Raw genomic sequence first — 26486 nt, 5'->3', positions numbered from 1 at the left:
TGTAGTTCCACCTGATTATCTGAACTTCTTTTGTAGTTGCAGCTGGTCTGATGCTCCCATTCGAATTGAGACAGTGTGTCCACTGAAGGACCTGATACTGTTGCTTTTTTCCCTTCCTGCTTTAGTTGTATTAGCAACTACTGTAATAAGTGCTGCCCTCTGAGCAGGCTGCTTCAGCACCATGAACATATATATGTCAGTTGTTTTTAACCACATTCAATTGGGTGATGTTGCACCTTCCTGAACAAGGATCTGACTTTTGAAAGGAATATCTAGACTTCTCACAGGCTTTTTCATAGAATCATAGAATACTTAGGTTTGGAAAGGACCTTAAGATCATCTAGATCCAGCCCCCCTGCAATGGGCAGGGACACCTCACACTAAAGCACGCCGCACAAGGCTTTGTCAAATCCTTCCTGGGTCAGATTTATGATTTTATTAAAACCCTCCCCTCACCTGCCTCAGCTGAACAATACCACAACTTTCCCTCTTTCTTTCCTCAGCTATTCCCTAACAAGGTAACAGAATGGAGAACAAACAACAACGCAATGGTGATGTGAAAGAAAATAATGTGGTGAAGAAAAAACTGGTGAGTGAATTCCCCAGATCTTCTGTCAACACATTTCTCTGCTATCTGGGTAGTGGAGGCAGAAAGGAACTATTTGGAACCTATATAAATACTTGTAGGCACAGGCCAGTGTCCTAAACCCACGAATGCTGTTGTTCCTTTTCTGCCTTTGGTACCGGGACTGCTGATAGGCTTACTGTGAGACTGTATCACAGGCCTCTCAGTTCTTCCCGTGTTATTCTTTATAAATGCCCAGTTTTGAACTAGCCAGGTTTAGGGGCTAGTTCAAAAGGGTTTAGGTAAAATATTCTGGGATTCCTTGACTTTAGGATAGGTTAAAACCTTTGGGTTTGGGGAGGGACTCTGTCACTGAAGACAGTGGTAATATTTTGGAAGAGAGTCTCTGTGCCTTCAGAAGGAAATCTTGGGAGGATGTATTCTGTGGGAAGAAAACCTCTGATTTAGCTTCTGATATTTTTCTTATACAAGAACCCATAAAGCTGTGTATTCTTCCCATCTTTCCCCTTTTGCTCTGACAGGTTAGAGAAGAGCAAAATAATGCTTCTTTCTAAGGGAACATGGAGATTTGAGCAAGGGGAAGCTGTCAGGATGCAAATTTGAGTGGTACAAAGAGTAGCACGTGTTTAGTTTCTGTAACTTACTAACAGCAATTGTAAAAGGTCAAAACGTGAGTGCATTAAAGTGAGAAATTATGTATATATTAAACACACCAGCCATATTATTTGTATTTGAGTATGAACTAAATTGCTTGCTCTGAGCTATATGAAATGAAACTTAAATAAAACAGAAGTACCTGATTCATCTCAAAACACTCTATGGATTTTAAAGGCTTGATTATACTGACTTGACTTTTTTACTGCTTATGACCCTTCAAAGACATTACAGATGATGTATGGATCATCTATGTATGCTGATGTTTCTTAATATATATGACAATTTTACATGTTAATGAATAGCATCTGGCTTTCTATTTAAACACCACTCAGTCTGATCTTTGCCAATGACTATTCAAAGTTGCTGCACCATAAACTGCTTTCAAGCCTGCAGTGCTTTATGGCATTATATTCTGTGTCTCTGAGAGCTCTGAGCTATTTGTGAGAGGTATGTAGCATGTCAGAAATGGAAACAGCACAGATTTACACCAATATTAACAGCAGCCGTCTGGGAATAGTTCCCAGATGCACTTAATACTCATCCCTTGCCAACTAGGAGGTGTAGTTTAAATTTTAGCAGGTCAAAATCCCCATGTTTGCAAGCAGGCACCTTCTAAACCAGTAGCTGAGAGCTTTTACCTTCCCCAGGTAGCATGCCTAATCAGCAAACACCTGTTGCACAGCAGTAGTGCAACGCCCCAGATCCAAACTTCCAAACCTCCTAAGGCTGTGGAAACATCCCTACGACTTGTGGATAACATCTTAATTAGCTGAAAGTCTTGTGATATCTTCACTTTGAAGCTCCGGCAACACGAGAATACTCTTCCCTTCCAGAATCCAGAGTCTGTTTACAGCAGGGCACCGGCGGTCTCCAGGCGGCGCGGCTCCCCGTCCCCGCAAGCCGTGATCCCCATCTCCTGGGCCCCTCGGGGGGTGCTGTGAGGGACCACCTAGCCCTGCCGTTTCCCTGCCCAACCTGCGCCGCTGTGTAAATCCCTACTGAGGGAAGGGGCCTGCCGGGAAACCGCACGCACGGCACCGGGCACGCACATTTGCTTAAGTTATGTGCGAGCCCGCAGATAAATGAGGCCGCGCTCCTCCATCCCCTCTCCCTGCCCGCAGCCCCGGCTATGTCCCGCTCCCCTCCCGTAGCCGTGTACTCCCGCGGCCGGCGCTGCACACCCGGGCCGTGCCCCCCGGCCGCGGCGCCGCCGGAGCGCAACGCGCGCCCCTCCCGCAGCCGCGCCCCCGCTGCGCCCCGCGGAGATGCGCGGTCGCTGCGCACGTGCGGCGGCGGCATGGAGTGTGCGGAGGTGCCCGAGGCGGACACGCTGGTGGCGCGGGGAGAGGGGGGCGGCCGCCGCCGCGCAAGCAGGAGCGTAAGTAGCGCGGGGCGGCGCGGAGCCTCCTCATGTTTCGGCAATGAGCACGGCTGTATAAGCTAAGGGCCACCGGCGGAGAGGGCAGTGGGGCGGGAGCGATCCCGGCGGCGAGGGCGGGGAGCTCGGCCTTGCGTTGCCCGCGCTTTGGGGACGATCAGCCGGGTTGGGAACGGTTTCGGTCCTTTCCCAGCGTTGGTGGGGAGGAAGGAAGAGCCAGGCTGGTGCACGGTGGTCCTGGGAGTAGGAGTCACTCGCCGCTGCTCTCCGGAGAGGGGGGCAGAGCTCAGGTTGCACGGCGGAGCCGCCGAGCCCTTCCTCGCTCGGAAAGTTGTTGGTGCCGGTGCAGGGGAGGCCGGCGGCGGGCAGAGCTAAAAATACCGCGGCGGCTGAGCAGGGACCCAGAGGACGGGAGGAGGGCAGCGCCGGGGCTGGCGTGCCCGGACGGGGCGGGCGGCTGGCGGAGGGAGCGGAGAGGGCGCAGGGGCTTCACCGCCCGCAGCGGCAGATCCTCGGGGTAAGGGCAGACCCTTGGCGAGAGCAGAGGAGTTTTCCTCCTTCGCCACCACCGTGTCCCTGGGCACACCTGCCAACAGCGCCCAGGGGCCGCTTTCCGGGCTAGAAGTTGCCTGTGTGCTGAGTGCTTCCGTAAAACTAAGGGATCCGGATAAGGTGATTCAATATCCAGCTTTCCGATATCAATAGAAAGTCTTAGCAATATCTGTTTAAGAATGTTAAAACTTCCTTATGTACGTGTGCAATGTTTACCTCTGACAGTTGTGTTTGACATGGGGGTTATAACTAAAGTACAGCATGCTAAACGGTGCTTTGAAAACTGAAATGCAACCTGTCACACATCTAAAAAGAAGAAAAAAGGGCAATTAGTAGCCTACACGAACGTTACACTGCACGCTGAACAAGGACGGGAACTGTGGAAAACGTCTTCCAGAGCACCGTGCCCTGGGATCTGTGGTAACACCAAAACTGTGGCCTTTCACAATTAAGCAGTTCTTAGGTATCTGGAGGTCTCTGCTGTGAGCTGACAAGCAGTTTCCCTGACTGAGCACTGATCGCAGTGGTGGTGGTCACACCTACCTGCCCTTGCGCTGACAGCAGAGACGTGTGAGCACACGGGTGGTGGTGAAGTTAAGGAATACCTATGAGGGAGGAGTGGTTGCCTTCTTGTTTCCTGGTCCACTGTAAAGCACATAAACGCTTTTCACCACCACCACCCCTTTCATTTTGTTAACATTGCCACAGGGTTAATATTTTCTTAAGCAGCAGTTTGATTTCTTTTTGTCATTCTTGCTTCATTGTGCTTTCGTCTTTCACCTGGCACGGCTGAAATGTGAGCAAATATTTAAAATGGCGTATGAGGGGACAGGGCATGGAAAAGTTGAATTTCGTGTTCCAAGAATGGTAAAACTCTGAACTGAGTAAGTCCGAGGGTTTCAGCAGCAGGCTGTATACTTGGGAAATTCTTAGCAAAGTAGGTTCTAAACCCAGCTATTTGCAATACTGGGAAATAAAACGGATGTGGGGTTTCTAACTTGGCAGCACTTCAGTGATTTGTCCTGCATTATCTTTCACTTAGCCTCATGTGCATATAATGTGCCTCTGCTGAAAGGTTTAAGCATTCACTGGAGTTTTTAATGAACACCAGGCTATATGATCTGAACAATTTTGTTTGCAGGATTTTTCTGATGGGTCTAGCATTGTTGGAGTAGAGCCCTTTAGCAATATTGCATCAACCACATAGCACTTGTGAACTTGTGCTTATCATTTATGAACCTGCTGGGAGCAGCCTAGTAGACCTCCAGGAATATTCACCTCAGCATCCTTGGTTCGGTGTGGTAGCAATTTCCCCTAAGTGTAGGAATGCTTGTGCATAGTAGAGATATAATCGATACCTCCTATGAAGTGTTATCTCCAGAAGTAAATGAATCCTTATGTTAAAATTTCTACTTTTTGCCACCAAAATAACAGTGCAAAGTCCTCTGTGTGTGTCAGGTTCATTTTAAGAAGCTGGCTAATAATAATAGGGTTAGGGTAATAATAATAAGGTAATGATTAATTATTATTAATTAATTAATATTAATAATATTAAAATAATAAAAATATTACTATTATTAATAATAAACTATTAATAATAGTAATAATAATAGGGTTAGGTATTTGGCTTATGCAGAGAAGTCAGTGGGACTTCTTACACAAGGCTTTTCTCTGCATACACTTCCTCCTAACCTGACTGGGAACAGGCTGGTTAATGAACTGTGTAATCTCTTAAAAAGTTCTCACATGGTGTGGAGAAGTTCAAACCATTCAGCTGTCCCACAGGGCACATTTGGAGCCCTCAGGAGCAGCAGCTGCAGTGCATGGCAGACCCAGTGTGTGCTGGGATGTACGCTGTGGTCCCTGCCCTGGCACCCGCGTATCTCATCCCTTCTGGTGACAGTGGGACATGTTAACAGCCATTGTGTGTTCACTTACCCAGCTGTCCTTGTGAGGCTGGTGGAGCTTGCTCCAGTTCATTGTCACTGCACATGTGCTGTGTGCTAGCTACACAAACCTACTTCATGCTCCAGATCTTCCAAAGTGGCCATACAGCTTTGTGCAGTTGACAGCTTGTGTTGACTCATTAATCTGTTGTCAGCTGAAAGTGATATAACTGAAGCTGAGTCTAGTAGGCCTGCTTAAACGAGTCTTTCTCCTTTTAAAAGGATTGAGGCTTCAGTGGGTGATGAGGCTGGGCATAAAATGTCAGTGAGCTGTGCCTGAAATTCTGAATTCTTAGTTTGGTTTTTAATTCAAATATGTTAAAAGCCATCTACTTCAGTGTATTCAGAAGTCAAGAAAGGTGATTTGTCTTCCCTAATTTACAAAATGACATTTACAATCAACTAGCCACCATAATGCAAACTTTAACATCTCTTGGGAATGGCAGTGATCACTTCTGCCACACTCTAATCCAGCAGGAGAAGTAAGTGGCAGAAAGTTAATCCTGGAGAAGGTGGAAAGGACCCTTGTATGCAAAATATTTCAAATCAAAGCATTGATCAGATTAATTCTACCTTTCATTCAACAGCTGATGTGGAACAAGGAATTCTTGGCTAAAAACAGGATGAGAGGGATGGAGGGAGGAAACCTGAGAGGGGAGAGGTGTCTGGGGAAAAAGAGCAAATGGCATCTCCACTGGAGAGCGTAGGTGTGTGGCAGCAAATTACAGTTGGAGACTTGCATTTGGGCTACCAAACCTAGTCTGTGGGGAAAGGTTGAAGTTTCTGGTTACAATTTCACTGATCCCTGTACTCATGGGAGGGAAAGGCACGTCATTTCACAGGTTTCCAGCTAAGTCAGGTCTACCCACAGGTAGGTGGTCCACCTGTTGCATCAAATATATGCTGCTCCTTGCTTTGCTGTGTTAGTGATATGTTTCCAGCAGTTTCCTTTACTAAGAATATTCTTCTCCAGCATTTTCCTTTTTAGTGTGAGGGCTGATGGATGCTTGCAGCAAAACTCTGTGACACTGAAAGAAGTTCAGATGTTCGCTTACACCTCGGTAAATGTTAACTGAGATACCATCACTTAAAATCTTCTGATAGTTCAATTGCAGCAAGGGGAAGTATTTCAGGTTGTTATTTTGCAGAGACATCTTTCAGGAGGTATGCAAAGTAGTATGAGGAGCATCTAAAACCTGAGGTATGTTAATTTAAAATGTTGATTTAAAGCATACTAACAGTGGCTACATCTTTTCTCTGTTTTTCAGAATTGGTCTGGGAGTCTTATTGTAGCCTCTTTAACTGGTGCTTTTGGGTCGTCTTTTCTGTATGGTTACAATCTCTCGGTGGTGAATGCTCCTGCAGCGGTAAGTGACTGACAGAACTGGAATTTAGTACACCAGAGGGCAGCCGTGCCCAGCTGGTGTGCGCTCATCAACATCTTTCTTCTACATCCCTTCTCCTGTAGCAGAAGAGGTTAAATCGCATACAGTAACTCTGCTTTGCCTGAAAGCCTCTTTCTGCTGTCCATGAGGTTATCACATAAGTTCAGTAGCTGTCAGGAAACTAAACGCTGCTGTTGAGGTGAGCAGGTTCATATGCTTTGCTTCTCATTCTTCCCAAGCCCAGAATAATCCTAAATCTTGCAGATTTTTGAGGAATAAGGTGGTTTTAATAGTATTTCTTTCTGACTAGTGAGTATTTGGTGGCACTGTGCACATGTTCAGCAATTTCTGTTGACATCATTCAGCTCTGGAGGTTGCACAGCATTTTATTTCTACAGTACTGATATTATAAACAATGTCTCTGGTTTCCTCTTAAATAAATGGGCCCCTTTGCCTGCATTTTGTGGTGCTGCTTATTTGATTCTGAATTCAAAACTGCTGTGTTAACTACGCATTGGCTGCAACATATGGAATAGATTTGATTAAGAAAGTACTATGAAATCAGTGTACAATATTTGGGGGGAGGTGGAGAGGGGGTCATTTAAATACCAGTTATCACAAATAAAGATGGGTACATTTTGTTTTTACACTGGCTATCTAGAGATGCTCTTAATTCAGCCAAGCATGTCAGTAAGCAGTTCAGTGGAGCTGCAAGTAATGCCACTTTGAAAAAGTAGCTAGTAAATTTGGGGAACTAACTGTAGAAATCCCATTCAAAATAGTTCCTATCCAAAGTTAAACTGCTTGTTTTATGGAAAGCTCTTACAATGTGTGGCTAGGTTTCCACCTGAACAGGTTGGTCACATTAGAAATAGATGCAATATTTATGCAAATAATGAAAGATTTTTTTAGTTTGTTTCGTATGGGTATTTTATTTGGTAAACTGATGACCCAAAGGACTAGGAAGAGTCTCACCCTGTAGGAAGTTTTAATTGTCCCCTTCATAACTTGTTGGAATTTTCTTGAAGTTCTTGGTACTTTTTCGTACTGATAACACGGGGTTGAACAAATGGAATATTTATTCTAGTGTGACATGTCTAGGCATCACTTCACCTTGCAGTCATCAGAAGATAAACACAGAATCCTAGAATCATAGAATGGTTTGGTTTGGAAGGGCCATTAAAGATCATCTAGTTCCAACCCAGTGCCATGGGCAGGGACACTTTTCACTAGACCAGGTTGCTCAAAGCCCCCTCCAGCCTGGCCTTGAACACTGTCAGGGATGCATGAGCATCTTTCTGTAGACTGTTGGGTGTCTTCTGCCCCTGCTTACTTCAGTGCAATTCCTTTTGATGTCTAAGGTCTTCCAGCCTTACTGTAGGACTGTATGGTGGTTTAAGATGTATTGAAAAAAAACGCTTGATAATGGCTGTTGACAAAAGCATGGGATGTTTCCAGGATCCTGCAGCTGAACACATCAGCACGATGAATAAGCTGGAGCAGGGGTTTCATTTAAGACTGAAGCATTGAATAAATGTTAGTAAATTCTTCTGTACGCTATCTTTTGGTGCTGCAAGTTGTGCCACCTCATCAGACTGCAGGAAAACACTGCAGCTCTCACCAGTGAGAGGTCATCTAGCAAGGTGGAGTCAGTCCAACTTCCTTTTTATTTTGAGGGGGGAATAAACTGCCCATACTCTGCTCAGATCACAGATTGCTTCCTGCTCAGGCCCCTTCTTTTCTGTGAGAAAGAGCAGTAGCCCACTGCAGGTGTGCTTCCTCCTGCACACAGCACTTGCCCACACAAGAAATGCAGAATTAGAGGTCTCCATAGGCTTGTTCAAAGAGTTATCAAGAGTTTATTAAAAACATATGAAAGCTTTTGGCAGTAGGAAGACAAGTGCTTTAATTGAATACAAGTTGAAGCTGTCTTTTTCTGAGCTGAATTTCTACAGCTTATCTTGATTGTGGGCAAGATCTGAAGAACAAAGATGTGCTTTGTGCTCTGTGCAGGAAGTGAAATCTCTGCTACTTACTGCCACACAGTGCTTGCCCCTTTCCTGCGGGCAGCTGCAGCTCTGCATTCCTTCAAGAGCTGATACAGGGAAAGGGAGGCTAAGGCAAATATGTGTGGCCTATGTCAGCCAGTACCATAGTTGTTATTGTGTGTGAGTGACCTTTGTAACTAAGGGTGAGACAAAGAAAATATTTCCATTATATTTAAAATATATCCCTTTTATATGTATATCCTTTATATTCCCCTCATATTTCCCACCATACCACCACTACTTAAATGAACTGAGGCAGGAGAATATGAGACTGATATCAGTCAGCTACCTTTCCTTGAAGGCTTTGGATAGGGACTAAAATTTTTGTATACAGGTTTATGCCATTAGCATTGTCAGACAACTGGTTAAAAACCCAAAGAATTCCATGGATCCAAATTCAGTGGATTTGTTGGATCTGATCTGTTTTGTTTCATGTGTAACTCCTCAAAACCTGTTTGTGCTATTAGCTTCCCATTTACTGGCAGTGGGAATTCAGATGCAGGTGATGTGCGTACCACGACATTTATCTGTTACTATGCAGTGTTGTAGTTTGTTCTTTCTTTAATATTTGCTGTTATTTGATGTCTCCTCTAAACAACAAAGCTATGCTGAGAAGATTAGTCATAACACAAGAAAAGAATAATTGGCATGCTATTTGTAGCCGTTATCATTAGCTAGAAATGCTAATTGTGTTCTAAAAATGTTTTATTTTAGTATTAATTACTGTCAGAAATTAAGTTCAAATAAACAAGAAGGTACCCGAATCTAAATATAATCTATGTATTGGTGTGGAAGAGATAAGATGTATTACTTGATGTAATGGCAGATTAATTTAGAAGTTTATTGTGAGCTTATTCTAAATGGACCGTGAACCAAACTAACTTTTTGCTCTGAATTGTGCGGTTTTCTGTCTGTTCATATGGAAACATATCAGATTGGATGGGAGAAATATCACTGTCCTCCTTTTAACTCAGGGCATAAGACACCCACTAGAAACTTGATAGAAGGGATACAGTAAGTGGCATGTTCTACCTCCACCTTTTTTAGGTACTTTGCATGTGGAAAGGTGGTGTTCCAAATGAAATAAAGTCCTCACATTGAATAATCCATGTGTCCAAGGCTGGAATACCTAAAGTCTGAAATTCCTCATTTGAACAGGAAAAATGTGGTGTTAGGCTGATACTGCTGAGTCCTACCCCAGGATAATTTAGTACCTGTGACATGCTGGGGGAGACCTGAGAAAAAACTGGGGAAAAGTGCCAAGATTACACTTTGTGGTACTACAGAGCTTGTTGAGGAGTAGTAACACAGATGGGTGAGAGTGACACAAGCATGATGTACCCTTCTGCAGTAGTGACCACCTGTGGTATCACCAGGCTCTGTGATATAAGGCTGGTAGGAGGAAGCTGAAAAAAGGCTGTTCAGAAAATACAAGGGTAGGACAAAAAAACCTAAATTCATGTTTTGAACTGGAAAAGTCTGGGCAGGTCCCACACTGGAACCTTCTTCATAGGGGATGCATTGGAGATAAATTAGTGATAATAATTACTGGAATAAAATCAGTGCTAATTTTGTGTCAGGTTGCCAAAATAGCTTAACATCTGTTCAAGACTGAAACACTAACTCAAATTATAGGCTTCGTACCTTAGTTCAGCTTGAGATAGCCTCAGTATCAGAGAGACTGAGAGGGTTACTGTGTCTTTAACATAAGGGTAGTTTTTAAGGGTAAATTTTGGAACATATATGCTAAGAATTGTTAACTTGTACTTGACAAACTAGCAGAAACTGTAGTAGAAAAATAAGAATCTGGGGAAGAGCTGGAATGGTCTTTGCAGTGGAAAACTGTGACTCAGGCATCTGTCAGAGTTCTCCAGAGATTTAAGAGGCTCTTGGACTTTCTAAAGACACAGTGGAAGGGCCCATGTGGAGGGCTGTTAAGGAAATTAAGCTGACATGGGTGAAAAGTAAAAGTCTTGATAGCTGAAGAGCTACAAGATAGGTCTCAGGTTTTAAGTTCTGAAGAGAGCCAGCTTGGCAGATAGATTCATATCAGTCTGATTTCATGTTTGATACATCTTTCATTACTGACAAGAAATTGCTTACTTTGTTTAGCAACCTGGTCTTTGTTCGAAAAGCAGCTATGTAAATTTGAAGAGAAGATATACTTAGAAAAATTATTTGGGATTCTTAATTTTAATGGTTCCATGCAACTAGCTCTTTTTTGACTGATACTGTAGGCTATCAGACTAACCACTGTCAGCTCTTGCCTTCTTCCTCTCGCAGTTATTTGTCTTGGCTGTAAGCTCTTTGGTAGAAAAAGCTCATCTTTTATTGCTTGGCTTAGTAGGTCCTTGATTTTCTGTGGCTGCCAGATATGGGATTGTCATAAATACAATGCAAAAGTGGAAACACCCTTCCTTCTTCCACAGTCCATTAAAGCTAATTGTTTTCAATTCACTCTTTTTTTCCTAGTGTTATGCTGAAGAATTTGTAGAATCACTCACTTCTGCAATACTGGCACTTTGGAAAAAAATAGACTAGTGAAAAGCTCTTAGTTTTGAGCAAATCTGAGATTTTAAGTTCCTTTCCAACCCTAACTATTCCATGATTCTATGATTCTATCTGCATTCTGGGATTGAAATCCAAAGTTGAGATGATAAATGTTATTTTATGGTGAGCACAGTGCAGAGTTTTGGCGAAAGGATTCTTAATTCAACAACTTTTAAAGCATCTTTAAAAATTTTCAAGGGACTTCCTAAGTTACATGTGAACCCCCCACTGCTCCCTAAACCTATCGGCATATGGGATTTGGTGCTGCGTCCTGTAAGACAAGCCAAACTCTTCTCTTGACGTCAGTCGTGTTGCCATCTGGACATCATGTTGCAGGGGTTAATTGTAACTCTTTTCTTTTCATTATGTTTGCATTTCTGCCAATTCACCAACTTCAAGACATTTTTGCCTCTACCTGCTACTGGAGCCTGCTTTGCCTGCCATCCTTGCCCTCTTTAATCCCAAATTACTGGTATTACATGATAAAGCAGTAAAACTCTGCTTTTAGCATGACTATTTGTGATCTTTGACTAACAATAGATAGCCTTTAAGAGTTTTTGAATGTTCTTCCTCTTAAAGTCATGGCAAATGCTAGGCAGTAGTTTTCCTTGGCTCATACAAAACTATTGCGCTAGGATGTGATATGTCACCTGGCTGAGGTTAAGAGTGTGTGTGTGAGCAGTGAGGTGAGCTCAGCTGATGCGTAGTATCTTGCCCCACATGAGTGGTGTGACTTTGTGGAGTCCCTCCTTGAAGAGATTCAGAAACCTTCAGCCACAGTCCTAGGCATGCAGCTCTAGGTGGCTCTGCTTCAGCAGAAAGATTAAACAAGATGACCTCTAGATGTCTTTTCATCCTCAACCATTCTGTAGTTCCGTGTCTGAGTCCTCAGGCCCAGCTCTGGCTGACATGTTTATATATATGTACACAGTAAAGCTAAAACAGTCATTAGTGTTGTACCAGCAACCTAAATCATAGAATCATAGAATAGTTAGGATTGGAAAGGACCTCAAGATCATCTAGTTCCAACTAGTACCATCCTTGCTTCATACGAATTTCTCTTTTATAAGCTTCTTCTACATTCATGCCTACCTATGCTTTTATCCCCGTCTTTATGACCTGCATGTAGTTAAACATATGTTACGTTTTGACTGGTTCAGTCAGTCTGTATTGCAATTGCATCTAAAAGTGAGGCCCCATTGTTTGGAGGAGATAAGTAGAAGAGTGAGGGTGATTCCTACAATCAAGTTACTGGTTGTTTTTTTGTGGTTTTTTTAATTATTTATTTATTTTTATTCTGTTTTTCTCAGTTATGTTCTTAAAATGCAATTTTTTACATGCATCCCTATGTATTGTTTTTCAGTTTATCAAGAAGTTTTACAATGAAACTTGGGAAAGAAGATATGGCTTCTCAGTGGATGAAAGCACACTGACTCTCCTCTGGTCCATAACGGTTTCTATTTTTGCCATTGGTGGCCTTGTGGGTGCCATTATTGTTACCCCAATAGTGAAGTTCTTTGGACGGTAAGTGCATTGAAAAACTTGTATTTTCTAAACCAGTTTCTCGTTTAGTCTCTCTTGAAGGCTTTACTTTTCTTTATAAAAACCCTCCTCAGCAGGATGCAAATTTAAACACCTTCAAGTTATCAAAGCTCTTTGCTAAAGAGCTCCGAATTTCCAAGAGTAAAATTAGTACCTTTCTCTGTGGCCTTGCTGTGCATCATTTGAGAAGCCATTTGCTCTGAACAGACAGTGCGTTGAGATGTCAAGGAGGTTGCATTGTCAACAGCGCAAAAGGAGAATACCATAAACCAGGAAAAATCACACAGGATCATCAGATTCTCATTTCAAAAGTCTGCTGAGAAACGTATTGTACACAAATAAAGTTATCAACACATCTCGTTTGCTTCTTAGCAACAGTTGAAGAACTAAACTAGGATAAAGTTTGTGTTTGGTCTTCCTAAAGCCTGGGGATGCCTTCCCTGTTCTACGCAATGCATTATTTGACCAAGTCTTGACCATAGGGACATGAGCATTTTAGCAATTTTTCTACCAGTGTGTGTTTGTATTTTTGTTGCAGGTACTGACAAGATATTTCTGACATTTCTTTTTTGCTGTTTTTGTTTCATACAGTCTTCCAAAAAGAATTTAAAAGTTACATTTTGGGGGGTTTGGTTGGTTGGGTTTTTTTTGTTTGTTTGTTTTCAAAAGCCATTATAACATCCACCTTAACTGCTCATTTGGCTCTTCCTTAATTGTAAATTCTATATAACCTGATAATTTTTGCTCAGTTGAATCATAGAATCATAGCATAGTTACGGTTGGAAAGGACCTTAAGATCATCTAGTTCCAACCCCCCTGCCATGGGTAGGGACACCTCACACTAAACCATGTCAGCCAATCACTGGAGAAAGGCCATCATGGAGGTTTAAATATAAGCATTGACCTTCACTATTCTTACTTTTCTGTTCTACATTTTGACTATTTCCATCACTTTCAATTGTACTTTACTAGGCCTGTTTGGCATTCTCCCAACTATTCCATATCCCATTTTTCACCTCAGAGAGTATATTTTCAGGTTCTTCCATTTCATGCTTACAGTAAGTCAGTATTCTCTGCTCTGTAAATCTCTTACCCACTCTTCATTTATTCTGCCCCTTCACAACATAATTTGATTTTCGAGTCTTAAATATATTTCATAGTCACATTATTATCTTTAGCATTGCAATTTCTTCTGCCAAATGATCAATTTGCCATTTACACACTTCTTGAATATATGAAACTATGCCTGATTCAGATTGATTAATTCCCAGAATTGTCACTGAGTCTTTATTAAAAAGTGAAGTAAAAAATGGCTTCACAGAAGGGTTGAATTTTTGGTGAAGAATAGAACAACTTTGTCTACAGGTTTGTTAAAGGAAGTGGTGGCTGGTTTGGTCATATATATACCACTTTGATTGAAGCAGGTAATATTTCTAGGGCAGAACTTTAAATCTTGCAGACTCTGCTTTTGTTTATTATGTTTATCTCTGTTAAACCATGAAAACACCTCTCTTATGGATGTGGTGTACAAGTATTTGACCAGAGATGGGAAGGGATTGTGTCTCAGGGACACTGGATAAAGGATGCCCATTGAAGTGTGGTTCTTGAATTTGATGTTCACAGCACAGTGTGTTCGTCTGGTCCAGGAAACCAGACTGACATACTGGTACCGTAATTGAGGAGCACATTATGAAATGTTGACAGAACAATAAAATACTTTGCCATTAAATTGCTCAAGTGTAGGTTGCAGGCTTGTCTTTATGATGAAGCTGATCTCAATTTACACTGACACAGAATAATGAGTTAAGGGGGATCAAAAGCATTATTTAGAAATAATGTATGACTTTAAAAAGCGCACTCTTGAATTGTGTTGCTGTAAGGTTAATAACTTAATTTCCAAATTACTGGATTCCTAGCCCCTACTTCAAGAGAAATGCAATTTCTTCAAAGAGAGCCTTCATCCACATAAGAAGTCTCGTGTTCAGATGTGTCTTTTACACTTAATAATTTAAATTATTTTCTTTTACCAAAGAGCAACTGCTGTTACGCATTCTGAACATCCAGAGCATTATATACAGTGAATTGCTTAGGCCACTGCTAGAGAGGCATTTGTAAGACAGGGACAAACCCTTTCCTCACCTCAGCAGTGAACCGTTTTGAGTATGAAGCAATTAAAGGAATTTAACTGCATTATTTTAGTAATGCTATCACTTCATTATTCTGAAGTCATCTACTTGTAGCATTTAATCTGTTACTAGATTTTATTTAAATACCTAGTTTAAAGAACACACAGCTTTTTATTTATTTATTTTTTATTAGTTTCCTTACTATACTTTTTCTTAAGGATTCATATTTGCTCTCAAGGGGCTTCTGAATTCTTTCTTATTATTGAATTTTGAGACATTGAATTTTGAGGCATTTCTGATGAAACTTTAATTCTGTCATTTTCATATTTGTGAGTTTTAGACAAAAGGTTTATTAATTCAAATCCATAATTAAAGTTATTGTAGCAGTGGACACCACATAGTTGCTAGGATTCTGTTCTGGCTTCCGGAAGTATCCAATATAATGAGAGCAAATGACAGCCTTGAAAATCTTTAAAGCTTACCTCTATTTGTGTCTAGTTGACTGATGAACTGTGTTTCAGTTGGGATACTTATAGAAACTGATTTCTACTGAGAAAATGGCTCTTCTCTTAGGACTAGTTTAGGCTCAGCTTGGGGGATTTACCTTAGTTTACTGCCAGTGAGCATAAATACTTACTGATCTGGTAGTGGGAAACAAGACACCTTTCCCTCCACTTTCGCAGGCTGAACATCACTCCAGCCTCCTTTCCTCCCCTTTGGTACCATGGCAGGTCATACTCAGTCTCTTCAAGAGAGAGAACGGGCAGTGCAGGGGGTGCGGGTCAGTGTGTAGCAACTTCTCTTTGCCACTCTTTGCTCTTCATTTTCCTTCTATGCTCTACCATGAGTCCTCCATGGGCCACAGTCCCTCTGAGGATGGATGTGCTCCATTTTGGAGCACCTTATCCCCCACTGACCTTGTTACTCACTCGTTCCATCTTCTCACAGAAGCCATCCCTTCACTTCCAAAACCTTGCCACAGATACCCAGCACACTGTTTTCATTACCAAAAATTTTCATGCATTGTATAATAACACTCTAAACAGTGTGTTGTGTTCTTCTTGTCATTTTTATTCAATCTGACAAGTACAAGATCCTTTGTTTAAATCTTGGTTAGTTAGGCTGTGCTTTTCTGTTCTTTGCTGTATCGCATAAGGGATCACTGGCCATTTTTTCTAAAAAGATATATATTTTGTAGCTTTTATTTAAATTAAAGTATATCTTCAGATTGAATGTATAGTAATTTTTGTGGTATATGAATGAATATTTTGTTTCTGGTTTTGGCATTATTTATGCCAACCTCTCAAATTATCCATTTGAAAAATCTATTTGAAATTATAAAATCTTTCTTCTTGATGTCTATGTTTTATAAATATATACTTTAAATGAACTGTATCTTGTTTTTTGATTTTCAAGCTGTATTACTCATTCAGTGCTCAAAAATCTCTAGAAACAGGAAAAGTAATTAGAAATAAAAGTATTAAAAATATCCCCTATAAAAAAAAATTATTAATCTGCTGTATGATGTTGGGTGATTGTTCAGTGGTGGGATATTTCCAGTTGGTACCTATGTGTTGAACTGGAGAAGAATGAGGACTGATGGGTTGGTTTGTTGTCTGTATTGGCAAAGAAAAGTGTAGACAGCCTTTCTGGTCACTCCTTTTGCATGGAAATTACAACATATAGAGATTGAAAATCCATTGAGAATTATTAAGAATTTAATACTACTTAATTTTTTAAATAAAATTGGTGTATTGTGCCCTTGTAATTTGCTATCAAAGTTAATGGATTCCTCATAATTTGCATTATCAATGATGTTTATCTTGAGGCATATTGTTTTTTAAATCAGTTATTTCTTTCATATGTTATTGTGAGTGGAATTGGAGGCTTCAGTTCTGAGTTGTACCTCTAGAGCCAGAACAAGACTGTGCTTAATTATGTGACTGCAAAACCTAATGAAAATGGAGCTCCTTTGCTTTACCGTATATAGACAAGTGAAGTGACTCACAGATGGAAAACATAGGGTATAATCATTCTCTTCCCACATAACTGGGAAAATCGTGGTGTTTTGTCCTGTGTTAGGTCAATGCAAAGCAGCAATCTCATTATCATGTGCTGTACAGAAGCCACCACATCTCCAGCAGATATCCCTGGATCTCTGCCCAAGAATCATAAGAACCTTTACAGTTGCTCACAAGACTGAACCTAGTGATAATGGCTTCTCCTACCACTCACCTACAGGCTGAACTTCAGCAAAAAAGCCACTTAAATCCATATTGCTGGAGATGTGTACACAGTAACAGTGATTCTCTGAGTTCTTGGTGGGTTTTTTACTTAAAACTTTTAATAGAGAATCATTTCAGCAGAGCTGTTGATCTTACATCTTTAATCACTGTTCCTCTATGTGTTCGTGAAATGACACCTTGGATGCTGGTGTTTGAATCTGGCTGTCAAAGGCCCATGAAATCCTACATGTAACTTATTTTGTGAAGTATAGTTGAGACTTACGAGTCACTTTTGAATTAATGAGTCCCTCAAACTTGAGCAGAAAGTTCTGAGAGATGAAAACTATAGAGCAAATGAGAAATTGAGATGAGTTTGAAAAATTTTTAAAGACATTTTTGTGATTATTTTTTTACAAAATAATAATTTTCCATAAAGAATATTTTATTTAAAAGAAATATCTTCTCAGGTTTTAACTGCTATACAATGAAATACCTTAAAAATTGGGGGAAAATTATATCTTTTGATTAATTTCAACAATTTTTGGAAAAGGGTTGATTACTGCAGCTCATGTGAGCTTGAGTGTTTTTTCTAACTGTATAAGTAGTAAGTAATTTTCCTCAATGTATATTTTTAATATCATGGATTTAAGGATGGATTACAATTACATAAACAAGTCAGTGTTGGAAAGTTCTCAAAATGGCAAAAAGATTATGTAGCATAAAAATGGCTGTGATTATATTGTCTTATTGCCACTTATATTCTCTGGTTCCTACATACATACATTTATCCAGAGTACACTTGTGTGTAGTCATATATGGAGACTCAAGCATAACACTTGAGTTCTTAGGATATATAGGATGGGTAATTGCTGAGCCTTTGGTGTACATATCTACATAAAATATCTATTTCTTTTAGGAAATGTACGTTGCTGTTCAATAATGTGTTTGCAGTGACAGCTGCATTGTTGATGTCCCTCTCCTTGCTGGCGGGGTCATTTGAAATGCTCATACTGGGCCGTGTTATAATGGGTGTTGATGCAGGTAAGCTTTTATCACTCTAAACATGTCTGAAATGCTTGCACCATGCATAATCTTTCTCTTCTCCCCCAGTTTGATCTTTCTTTACATTAAGAAGGCATTTCATGGACTAGCCACACTGTTTTCACTGAGACAAAACAGCAGACAAGGGTTGGGGGATCTGGTGTTTGGACAATGGATTCTAACTGCTGCTGTCCACCCTTCTCCTCCTCCAGCTGTGGTAGAGCATATTTGTCTTCATGCCATGAAAATACTTTGGCTAGGAGTGTGTACTCTATTTTTTAATGCTGCTTGCTGCTTTGTGTTTAGAAGTCATTGGATCCCATGCTAATATCAGTAGGATTAAGTGGAAGGTTTGTTACATCATTTGCACCTAGCAATATGATCTCCCTGTGCATGCACTGCTGCTTCAGAATAGTCTTGTAACTAGCAGTGAGGGTCTCAGCAACTTCACAGATTGCTAAATGGTGAGAAACATTTACTTAATGTGGTCACAACCTTGATGACTTGAAATTGTTTTATGCTCTCAGTGTAATCATGTGATTCTAAACAATGCAAAGTACTTTGGGTTCTGCATCACCAAGCCCCCTTTCTGGCAAGCTTCGGCGGTGTTTTTCGTAAACTAAAACTATGGTAGTTTGAAAGTGGATGTATCTGTCACTTGTAATGTAACGTTCATGGATAATTTGGTGCTGAATTATAATTTTTTTTCTCATATTACCACCAAAGGACCAAACTTCTGGAGCTGTGTAAATATTATCAGTGTGCTAACAAGGGTCATGCATTTGTTGTCTCCAGACTTTAAGCAGCATTCTCATCCTTATTTTATACCCGCTATGAAGAATTCATTGCAGTTGCAAGCCTGTATTGAAAGGAACATCTGCTAATACCATTTTCAGAAAAAAATACTTCATCTGACAATGTATGCTCTCTCTGCCTGACACGCTGGTTTCATTTTCCTTACCTACACCAGTGTTAGAGTGCTTTTGCTTGCTTGGGATGAGCAAATTTAAAACATAAAATCCATTCTCCTGGTGATTCTCATCTCCAAGTAACCTTTGGTGCTTCTCATTAAATAGCAGCCTACGCATAACACTGCAGATCTGTAACAGATAATCAATTCCATGGTTATTAAATAGTGCAAGAGCAATTAGACGTGCACAGAGGATAATTCATACTGTTTGTGGGTAGATATAATTCTGTTCTTTGGGTATTTTTATGTCACTTTTGTGAGCAGATTAGCACTTGAACTCCTTTCAGCAGCTGTTTGTTTCATGGCTGGTATAATGAAAAGGTGATTTGACTTAATACATGTTTTTTTCCTTCCTTCATAGGCATTTCTCTGAGTGCCCTTCCAATGTATTTAAGCGAAATATCTCCTAAGGAAATCCGTGGCTCATTGGGCCAGGTCACAGCAATTTTCATCTGTATTGGTGTTTTCACTGGTCAAGTTTTGGGGCTGCCAGAAATATTTGGGCAAGTATGTATTTGACAGATGTTCTCTGTGAAAGAACACAAGTATGCTTAGAGTGTTATATTCTCATATTTTGGATGAGTTCCTTATAAAAGTGGAAAAGAGAAAAACTGGGGTTTTGTTCTGAAGCACTTTGAAAAGTGGTATCTTCTGTGTCTTTCAAAAGCCTGTATGCATGACTGAGTTTGGTAGATGTGGCAAGCAGTTTTAAAAGCCTGAGCAGCTTGTGTGTTCACTCCACTTGCAGGTTCACTCCACTCCCACAGCTTTCTTGATGTACGTTTATTTTTGCTGGTTTCCAGTTTCTTTCAATGTCATGGAAGTGCCTAAGCATTTTTGCAGTTTCCATTTGTAACTTTTCAATGTGAGCTAGAACTGAAAAAGGCTTGGTTAGAGTTTATATGAGGACCTGAATAGGAAGACACTTTTCACAGAATCACAGAATCCCAAGGGTTGGAAGAGACCTCAAAAGATCATCTAGTCCAGCCCCCCTGCAAGAGCAGGGTAACCTGCTCATCTAGTACATCACACAGGAACTTGTCCAGACGAGCCTTGAATATCTCCAACGTAGGAGACTCCACAACCCCCCTGGGCAACCTGTTCCAGTGCTCTGTCACTCTTACAGTAAAGAAGTTCTTCCTGATGTTAACGTGGAACCTCCTATGCTCCAGTTTACACCCATTGCCCCTTGTCCTATCACTGGATATCACTGAAAAAAGCCTAGCTCCATCATCCTGACACCCACCCTTTAAATATTTGGAAACACTGATGAGGTCACCCCTCAGTCTCCTCTCCTCCAAGCTAAAGAGACCCATCTCCCTCAGCCTCTCCTCATAAGGGAGGTGTTCCACTCCCTTCATCATCTTTGTGGCTCTGCGCTGGACTCTTTCATGCAATTCCCTGTCCTTCTTGAACTGAGGGCCCCAGAACTGGACACAATATTCCAGATGTGGCCTCACCAAGGCAGAGTAGAGGGGGAGGAGAACCTCTCTTGCCCTACTAACCACACCCTTTCTAATGCACCCTAGGATGCCATTTGCCTTCTTGGCCACAAGGGCACATTGCTGGCTCATGGTCATCCTCCTATCCACCAGGACTCCCAGGTCCCTTTCCCTTTCAGTACTTTCCAGCAGGTCAACCCCCAACCTGTACTGGTACATGGGGTTGTTCTTCCCCAGATGCAAGACTCTACACTTGCTCTTGTTGAATTTCATCAAGTTTCTCCTTGCCCAACTCTCCAGCCTGTCCAGGTCTCGCTGAATGGCAACACAGCCTTCTGGTGTGTCAGCCACTCCTCCCAGTTTAGTGTCATCAGCGAACTTGCTGAGGGTACACTCAGTTCCCTCATCCAGGTCGTTGATGAAAATATTAAACAGCACTGGTCCCAGCACCAACCCCTGAGGGACTCCCCTAGTCACAGACCTCCAGCCAGATTCTGTGCCATTGACCACAACTCTCTGCCTTCTTCCTTTCAACCAGTTCTTGATCCACCTCACTACCTGATCATCAAGCCCACACTTCCTTAGCTTATCTATGAGAATGCTGTGGGAGACAGTATCAAATGCCTTACTGAAATCAAGAAAAACCACATCTACCACTCTACCATCATCCCTCCACCTAGTTACTTCCTCATAGAAGGCTGTAAGGTTGGTCAAACATGACTTCCACCTCATAAAGCCATGTTGGCTGTTCTTTATGACTCCCTCATCCTTGATATGTCTAGAGATGGAGTCAAGAATAAGTTGTTCCATCACCTTTCCAGGGACGAAGGTAAGGCTGACCAGTCTATAATTACCCGGGTCCTCCTTCTTGTCCTTCTTATAGACTGGTGTGACATTTGCCATCCTCCAGTCCTCAGGCACCTCTCCTGTTTCCCATGACTTACCAAAGATGATGGAGAGTGGCCTAGCAATGACCTCTGCCAGCTCCCTCAGCACTTGTTGGTGTCCACAGGCGAAAAATGGTACTACGGCAAGAGTTAGCAGAGCTCACTCACAGAGCTTCAGGTTAGATTCAAAGTGCGAGGGGGTTGTAGCTGGGTTTGAACTAGTGGGGCATAGTTCTAGTATTCATGAAGACGAGAAGGCCTCATGCTTCCCAAGGGTGCCATCAGCATGCTCTGCTCGCTCCCTGAAGTGCCTGTACACCAATGCACACAGCATGGGGAATAAACAGGAGGAGTTAGAAGTCTGTGTGCAGTCTAAAGGTTATGATCTGGTGGCAATTACAGAGACATGGTGGGACAGCTCACATGACTGGAATGTGGTCATGGATGTCTATGTCCTTTTCAGGAAAGACAGGTCAGCAAAGCGAGGTGGTGGAGCTGCTCTTTATGTGAGAGAGCGACTAGAATGTAGCATTCCTTGTAATGTACTCCTACTTTTAGATTAGAGAGTGGAACAGCAGAGTTATATGTACCTTTACAGAAAGAGAGATTAACTTGGTGGCCACTGGATGTCATCATTACTCTAAATAAATGAAGTCGAGGCTTATTCAGGCTGGCACTTGGAAACACTTTTCATCCAAAGATGAATCATCAAGGTGATGTGGAGGAAATGTCTGCACCAGTCCTCTCACAATGAAACCCCAACTAAGAATCCCTTCTGACAGCCACCAAAAGCAGTAAACAGTTGAAAAGTGAGGAAAGCTTGTCCCCCTGTGTCCATCCAAACTCAGCTCCTTTGTAAATACACAATACCATCCTTCCTGACACTTATATTTGTCTGACTAGCTTGTATTCTGTCCCTTTACCCTTGGACTCACCCTGTTCAGCTCTCCTAAAGGCAACTTATTTGATTCCATTTGCTCTTTATTGAAGGACTTCCCCCCTCAAACGAACAGATTTTAGGAAAAAGCTAAAAATTGCTTTCAGTGACCTTCATTGTGTGGCTTCTATGAATGTCCCTTTCTCTTATTTGGAAACCTAGTCTGTTATAAACAAGGCTGTTAAATGTCACGAGGCTAGTTTGATGGCTTGGAATATGTCTGCCCTTATATAACAGGTCTTGGGGGAGGTTTGTTGGGGTTTTTTTTAAACATATATGCACTTTCAAAGGTGAGGTGTCATGCAGATTCTTATTTTCCTGTAGGTCTTTGGGCTATTTTGAATGGGAAACACTTATTCCTTGGTTTCAGCTCATTTTTGCTCATTTTATTTCTCTTCTCCCCTTCTCTTCCTCCCAATCATTGTCACTACCAAACTATGGAGGTTGCTATTCCGCTTCTACAACCTGCTTTAGTATGCAGTTAATTATTACACCATTAAAGATAGCCATTAATTTGCATAAGAAGAAATACTCTTCATCTGTAGAATTAGTTCTTTTCAGGGTGGGTTACATCATCATGTCAGAGGAGAAAAATTTTGTCTGGTATGAATTTGCATATTTCCAGCAAAATTATTGGAGCCAGCTTGAATTTTCCAGCTGGGTATGCAGGTGCATTTTCCATTTAACATATTAATAAAATTTAGCACTGAGGGAATACCTCAGGCTGTTTGAAATATTATTACCTTGTGCAGTCTTATCCCTCTTTGAAGGCTGTATTGAAATTTGTGTTTTTTTCCGTCAAGCCAGGATTCTCTTCCCTAGCTTTGTGTGGTTCTCATTGAAGTCAGTGGGAGGTTTGAACCAGGAGCAGCAGTCATTGCCAGGGGACATTCCTGCAGAGGGTAGTGTGATAATTTCATTGCTGTTGAAGCTTGGAAGTGGCAATTATGGTGTCCTTCTCCTGAGTTATTTGGTTCTTCCAGCACTTTCCCCTCTTCCCACTCCAGCGAACACCCTTCTCTAATCTCTGTCACTTTGTTCAATCAGGTTCAAATATAGACATTTGCAGGCTATTTTCTACTTGAGGTTTCTCTCTGATCTCATAGCTTCTGTTCACTAATGTTCTAAAAGCTTTGTATAATTCCCATATTATTTTTTCTTCCTTCTGTTGGAGAAATCTTTGTTGCATTTGAAGTAAGGCAGGTATTCCAGATCCACAGCCACAGTATTCTGGAGACAGCTATGCATGTCGCGTTACTGAAACTGATTTAAGCTGTAACTGGAAAGCAAACTCTTGCTTTTCTCAGAAGCCTGAGGTCATTTGCATTATACTTAAGCCATTCTGTAATATGCCAACATGTGGTATAATTCTACCTTTGTAAAATTCATAAATCATTTAAGGCAAATAGACAGGAAAGTTGTGATCAGTAGGAGCTTGTTGCCAGTGACCACTGCTCTGCACCACTGCTTGCACTAGGATGTAGAAGACACCCTTTTAAGTGTGTCTAACAATATTCAGCCTTTTCATGATCATGGCATAAAACCTCACACAGTATTTTTGTTGTTGCTCTGTGGTTGGTTGGTTGTCTCTATGAGAATTTGTTGTAAATAATATTAGTTACAGATACTTGTCTTCTCACATAGTTTCATAACAATTTTTTCCTGACCTTTGTCGTGTGTCTATTACTTGTAACTTGAGCAAATATCTAGGAGGTTGTTAACCATAGTATCTAAGCAGTGATGGTTTTAAAGAAAGGAGAGGCAAAGGCAAGGTTGGACATCTTGCTGAAAGAGGCTATCTGGAACAGGAGTAAACATAGGGAGGGCTGCAGGAATGGCTGAGGTCCTGTTTTGTAAGAGGAGGTGGCAGCAACATTGCTTGTGTGGCCAAGAAAGAGAGGAAAGGGAGAGAAACTGACTGCACCATCACCATCTTAACACAAGAAATAAGAATTACACAAAGAGCAGAGGGGCTTAATCTCAAGGACATTTCTACAGGGATAACTTTATAAATATTCTGTGTGTAGTTGCATGCTGAAATTCAGCAATGTGAAGTTTGGAACAGACTCCTGACTGAAGTAGCTTGAGCAGAAAATTTAACTTTTAAATTGAAGCTTGATGCATTTATCTGCATTATATGAGGTTGTATTCAGTGGTTTTGTGTAAGTCTCCCCACATAAAAGGGAAGTGTTTACATTGGCTGTGGGGCATAGGCTTACAAGCATTTATTAACAAGCTAATTAATAACTTCCTCTGGTATGGAATGCAACAGAGTTCCTTTAAATGTTCAAGTGTGATAAAAATAGCTCCAAAGCACTGAGTGTTACTTAAGGCAATTCAGAAAGTCCTTACTGCTTTTTGTGTCAAGTAGCTTAAGCAGCCCCAAAGTGATTTTTTAGCAAGCTTTTATTCATGAAGGCCAGCCCAGGTGAAGCAGGATGAATAGGAGCAGCCCCAGGTTCTGTGCTGGGGGGCAAGGCTCAGCTTTGGCTGTGTTTACAGTCTTAAGGCTGTTTGACTGTCTCCTGTTCCTTCAGCCTCCCCAGGCTTTCTACTGGAAGTACTGAGGGTTGGCAGTCTTCTCATTTCAACACCATCTTCATGCCTGTTTTGCCAGCTTCCTCTAATTATTCTTTTGGTCTATTGTTAATTATTCCTTAATACTTGGGTTTTTTTTTTCCCCCACATACTGCAGGGTATTTACTTTCTCCTCCCCCCATCACTTGTGATCTTTGTGTTTAAGGTTAGACTTCATCTTCTGTGTCTTTAACATCTTGTCCTATATGCCTTTCTCTGTAATAATTCTGGGTTGAAAATTGAAACAATAAGAACAAAATTATATAGATAACCCGGACGAAATTCTACTTTAAAAAAATAGAATTTTAGGAAACATTTCCTGTTTTTTCTAAAAATGTTTTGGCTGCAATATTACACAAATGCATTTAACTTTTTTTTCCCCTGTGTTAATATGCCATATTGACACGAACATGAAGACTATCACAGTTTAAAAATTGCAGATGCATTATGACGTATAAAAGAGCAGATTAGAAAAAAAATCTGATGATGACTGTAAAATCCAAAGAAAGGCATTCTTTTGAATTCTGAATATATAGTCTTTTATTCTATTTGTCTCCAAAGGTACTAATTTTAGAGTATTGATTCTGAAGAAGGTGTTCCATTTTCATGCAATGCTTACTAAGAGTGACTATCTGAAGGCAAAAAGCTGCAGTCATGGCAATGGTCCTCTGCTGCTGTGGATTGATATTGTTATTTTCTTTCCTCTGTCTTAATTTCCTCTCAACCAACAAATTCTAGCAATGCTTTGTTTTCAAGATTCTGATTCTTGTAGGTCACGGCCTATGTGAAACCATATATACTGTGTCTCCATTGAGGTTTGGGAAATTACACAATGGTAAAGCTGGCTGGTGATCAGACTATAGAGCATGACTGTATGAGCTGGTGACCTGCTTCTCTTCAGCACCCTGACTGCTGAGAGTACTGTTCTCATTGGCATGTACTACCCGCTTGGTTTAGTCTGCTGTAAGACAGAGCCCTTAATTCTTCTGGAAGCCATGGCAACTGCAGATGACAATTTGGTGATGGCCCCCAGGTGTGCAGTGGTGTTATCTGCTGTAATGTGGGTGCTGAATTATTGCTACTGGCTACAGGATGATTTCATTTGGGGCATTTTTGGTTGTATAACATGTGCAGCTTTCCATACATCTGACTGAAAGAAAAAACTGATATTAAGATAAGGAGGAATGGTTTCAAATTCATCACTTCTACAAACACTGCCCTTCAGGTGTTTCCATTCTTTCCGTTTCTGTGATTCTGCAATTTAATCACCCATCGCATTTTTCTGACAGATTGCTCCCTGTAAAGCAAAGGTCAGTGCATTGTCAGCTTCAGTTTTGAAAGTTCAAAGTTACAGTTAGTGTCTTGGAGGAATATTGTCTGGCCTCATTCTGGCATATTCCATGTATCCTTAGGTATCTCTTTGTAATTAACTCATCTAGTTCCTCCTTTACACAATATCATGCTCTAAAGGTTTTTTTTAGGGTAGTAATGTCTTTTACATGTTGTAGACCAGCAGGCTACCTGTTCTATTGCTTCAGCTTATTTAGTGCAGGCAGGGTTTAAACTTTCTTTAAATACAGAGGATTTAGTTTATGGATACATATGCTGTAGTTACTGTGTTCATATTTTAATTTTAT

General features: G+C 41.1%; 1 protein-coding gene across 3 annotated transcripts in view; it reads left to right on the top strand.

The window, feature by feature from the left end:
* Positions 1 to 526: 526 nt before the first annotated feature.
* SLC2A9 (solute carrier family 2 member 9) overlaps positions 527 to 26486 on the top strand; it is a 98968-nt gene continuing 73008 nt past the window's right edge. Inside the window, exons 1-5 of one of the 3 annotated variants that reach the window (XM_005148490.1) lie at positions 527 to 589; positions 6388 to 6486; positions 12466 to 12626; positions 17912 to 18036; positions 19368 to 19513. In XM_005148490.1, coding sequence (XP_005148547.1) covers positions 527 to 589; positions 6388 to 6486; positions 12466 to 12626; positions 17912 to 18036; positions 19368 to 19513 — 594 coding nt within the window. Of the gene's footprint in view, positions 590 to 2540; positions 2631 to 6387; positions 6487 to 12465; positions 12627 to 17911; positions 18037 to 19367; positions 19514 to 26486 lie in introns of those variants that run through there. The other 2 variants (XM_034064860.1, XM_034064859.1) reach the window with 2 other exon arrangements.

This window comes from Melopsittacus undulatus, chromosome 7 (assembly GCF_012275295.1).
Source record: "Melopsittacus undulatus isolate bMelUnd1 chromosome 7, bMelUnd1.mat.Z, whole genome shotgun sequence".
NCBI classification, from domain to species: Eukaryota; Metazoa; Chordata; class Aves; order Psittaciformes; family Psittaculidae; genus Melopsittacus; species Melopsittacus undulatus.
Note: the sequence above shows the minus strand (reverse complement) of the source record. Positions and strands in the feature narration are given on the sequence as shown.